The sequence below is a fragment of the Thunnus thynnus genome, chromosome 2, assembly GCF_963924715.1.
Source record: "Thunnus thynnus chromosome 2, fThuThy2.1, whole genome shotgun sequence".
Taxonomy (NCBI): domain Eukaryota; kingdom Metazoa; phylum Chordata; class Actinopteri; order Scombriformes; family Scombridae; genus Thunnus; species Thunnus thynnus.
Genome location: NC_089518.1, coordinates 16,983,357 through 16,986,640, shown reverse-complemented (window position 1 = coordinate 16,986,640; position 3,284 = coordinate 16,983,357). Strand labels below are relative to the sequence as shown.

General features: G+C 35.8%; 1 protein-coding gene across 3 annotated transcripts in view; it reads left to right on the top strand.

Annotated features, from left to right (window-relative positions):
• Positions 1–64: 64 nt before the first annotated feature.
• The window catches only part of LOC137194838 (phosphatidylethanolamine-binding protein 4), a 57,192-nt gene continuing 53,972 nt past the window's right edge, over positions 65–3,284 (top strand). The window contains exons 1-3 of one of the 3 annotated variants that reach the window (XM_067607026.1): positions 65–170; positions 1,283–1,386; positions 1,966–2,098. In XM_067607026.1, the coding sequence (XP_067463127.1) occupies positions 168–170; positions 1,283–1,386; positions 1,966–2,098 (240 nt within the window). In that variant the 5' untranslated portion in view covers positions 65–167. Of the gene's footprint in view, positions 275–1,282; positions 1,387–1,965; positions 2,099–3,284 lie in introns of all 3 variants that reach the window. The other 2 variants (XM_067607034.1, XM_067607018.1) reach the window with 2 other exon arrangements.

The window sequence follows — 3,284 nt, the reverse complement described above, 5'->3', positions numbered from 1 at the left end:
GTTTGTGTATCGCGCCGGTGTCTTTTTTAAAGCCTTTTTAGTTGTCATATGAAACTCTTGCAGCCTTCATGCGTCAGTAGGATCCTGCAGTGCGCAGAGGCGGCAGCAGCTGAACCAGAAAGAGAAACCTGCAGCAAAACACAACACAAGTACACAACTTCAGAACCATGGTAATGTATGAAAAATGAATGTAGCTACCCTCATGTCAATGTAGAAGACTGCAGTCCGTATGCAGTTTAATATTATGTCAGCTGTCCGTCTGCACGAACACTTGGTAAGTTGTTACCGTGTCGACATGTGAAATAAATAAACTGCATAAATATAAACAAGCTAAAACCAGCGAAGGAAACTTCAGCTAATATTTACTTAATAAATGTCCTTCACGAGTCAAGAGAGAATTGTGTCATTTTAAAATACACTTTGTTAACAGGAGATACATATTTGAGACAATGTGTATTGCACTGTCTCACTAAGTGTAGGCTACCTATTAGCTATTAAGGAAATATAATGACGCATTAGCAACAAGCGAGACCTTTTTTCAGTGAAGCGCGTGCCTCTTCCTGTTGGGTCCGAATTAACGCGCGTGACACAAATTTAAAAAGAAAAATTGTAATTTAACAGCGACATTGGCTGTAACAAGAAATAGACTAATTAAGATGAATATTTAAAAGCAAACTTGGATTTTCATTATGCTGATGTGTCACCAGTAGTATAACAAGTGTGGGCGGGGTCAGGTGTCATAATAAACTGACTGGCAGCAGTTGGAATAGATACATACGTTTCAACTCGTCATAGCAGCACAATATATATAAAGTCTGAAGTAAGAGTACCTCAAAGCTGTGGTTAAGTACAGCTCTTCAACTGCTGGAAACATATTTCATATGTAATGTTCGTGAGCTTTACACAGAAACACAGAAAAAGGTTTTCCTCACTGTAATCATTCTTCCTGTTCATAGTTGCTATTAAAAGACCCCCTTCAAATGTGCTTTCAATGTAAGTGATGGGAGACAAAGTCAACAGTCCTCCGCCTGTGCAAAAATGTGTTTAAAAGTTTTGTCTAAAGCTAATATGAAGCGTCAGCTGTCCAAATGAGTCAAATCAAGTAGATATCTTTCAACATTAGAATCTTTTTAGTGCCAAAGTCTGGTCTGATTTTGCTTAGAAAAAGAACAATAATATTTTTTTAAAAATTAAACATTTCCTGAACACAATGTAAATGCAGCCTAAATATCTATTGAAAAGAAGTACACCTTGCCTCTAACCCAACACTGCTGTTCTGCAGGCTGTGCTGGCACCATTTCTGGTGTTATGTGCCTGTGTTTTTGGGTTTTACCGTGTGGAAGCAGCATCAGACACCATGAGCTCTCTGGATTCCTCTTTTTGCCAGTAAGTAGCCCATAATGCCTCAGATAGGTACTAATGTACAAGGAAAATCATACACAAAAATAAACATGGCAAAGACAGTCACTAAAGCTCACTCGATATTGTACTTAATCACTTCATGCTCATGACTTAGAACCCTTTAAAAGGGGCACTCCACCAATTTATACGTGAAGTTCAGTTTATTCATCATGAAGAGTACCACCCAACCTGTAAAAACATGTTGTATAATGTCTTCTATGTCTGTTGTGTTTTTGGAGCTTGACCCATAAAAGAGAGTTAAAGTCAGGATCTTTCTACCTCTACTGGTAGAGGTTTTTACCATTCTTTAATCATTGTTATTATTATTATTATTATTATCATTATTATTATTATTATTATTATTATTGTTGTTATTATTACATATTTTAATTACAATACAATACAATTACAATAATCGCTGGACTGCCCCTTTCAATAAGCTGGCTGTAACCTCAAATCTTGGTCTCAGGGTTTTAGCTTGTTGACTTTGCAACAAGCTAAAATACAGAATTCAATACAGAATTGAATAGACTGAGTCTCATCTTTTACTCCTCTTCAATTAAGTGGCGGTCTAGAGGTGATCTATCCAGGGCTGGACATCGACAAATGCCTCATAATTCCAAAGGACAGGAAACTCAGAGAGATGATCAGCACAGTTTGGAAAGCCCCACAGATTTACTTCTCTGCAGCACATAAGGTAAGAGGTGTGTGTGTGTGTGTGTGTGTGTGTGTGTGTGTGTCTGTGTCTGTGTCTGTGTCTGTGTGTGTGTGTGTGTGTGTGTGTGTGTGTGTGTGTGGATATGACAGTAATCATAAACAGTTCTGTTAAACCTCTATTTTCTGTGTACAAGTGTGCAGGGATCATATTCTGTGCTACTTTGGGTTATTAAAGGGGAAATATTAACAATTTTAACTCGATCAATACTGTCACAGAACATATATTTACATAAAGTTGATATCCATTGGTACATGTGTCTGCATTTTATTCCTTCTCTCTTATTAAACAGAAGCATATTTGTCATACCTCAGACAAAGACATCTGAATTATGTTTAAAAGCTTTTTTGGGACGTGTCTGTCATTGTACTGTCAAACATGCACATCTTTATTTTCAACACTAGAGTGCAGTAATGGATAAAATAAGTCACATCTCCATCTCAACAGAACACAAGTTATTGTTGCAAAAAAACTAGATATTCATAACATTTTGCAAAATTGATGAGCATGATAAAACATTTCAGTATTATTTTAAATATCAATTCTCTAGTTTTGAGCATCTGTGTTACTTTCTTTTATCTGCATTTACCAGCACTGAGACACAGTAATAATCTCTGTCACCAGAGAGTGGTGCTAGCACTTCATATTTGAAAGCCCTTCAATGAACAATTGTGTTAAACCAAGGTACATTAATGTCGTATCTGCACTTGTAGTTTATACTGTTCAGAATGTCAGATAACATAAATTGTAAAGCAGGTAATACTGTCACTGATGTTCTGAAATCATTGACTGATTTTGTCTGGTAAATACTCAAATCTGTATTTCATACTAGTGACGCTTCAGACTGTAAATCTCCATCCTCAGTTAGATGTCATTGCAAATATTAGACTTAATTGCAGCAGACAGCACACAAAGCTGTATATACTTTAAAGTGTACGAACCCATATCTGTAATGATAACTAAAGTTTTAAGTAACATTACTTGTTTATGTAACATTCTTAAGCGTAACCCTAAAACAAAGCAGGATACAATGAATATATTATTAATTATCAGTCTTTTATCTAAAGGTCTAGTCTGAAATCTAAAGTAACTGCTGTTGGAAGTTTGAGTGTAGTTTTAAAATTTTAGCTTCATTTATAGTAGGCTAGTGTAAATTTGATTTAAAAGA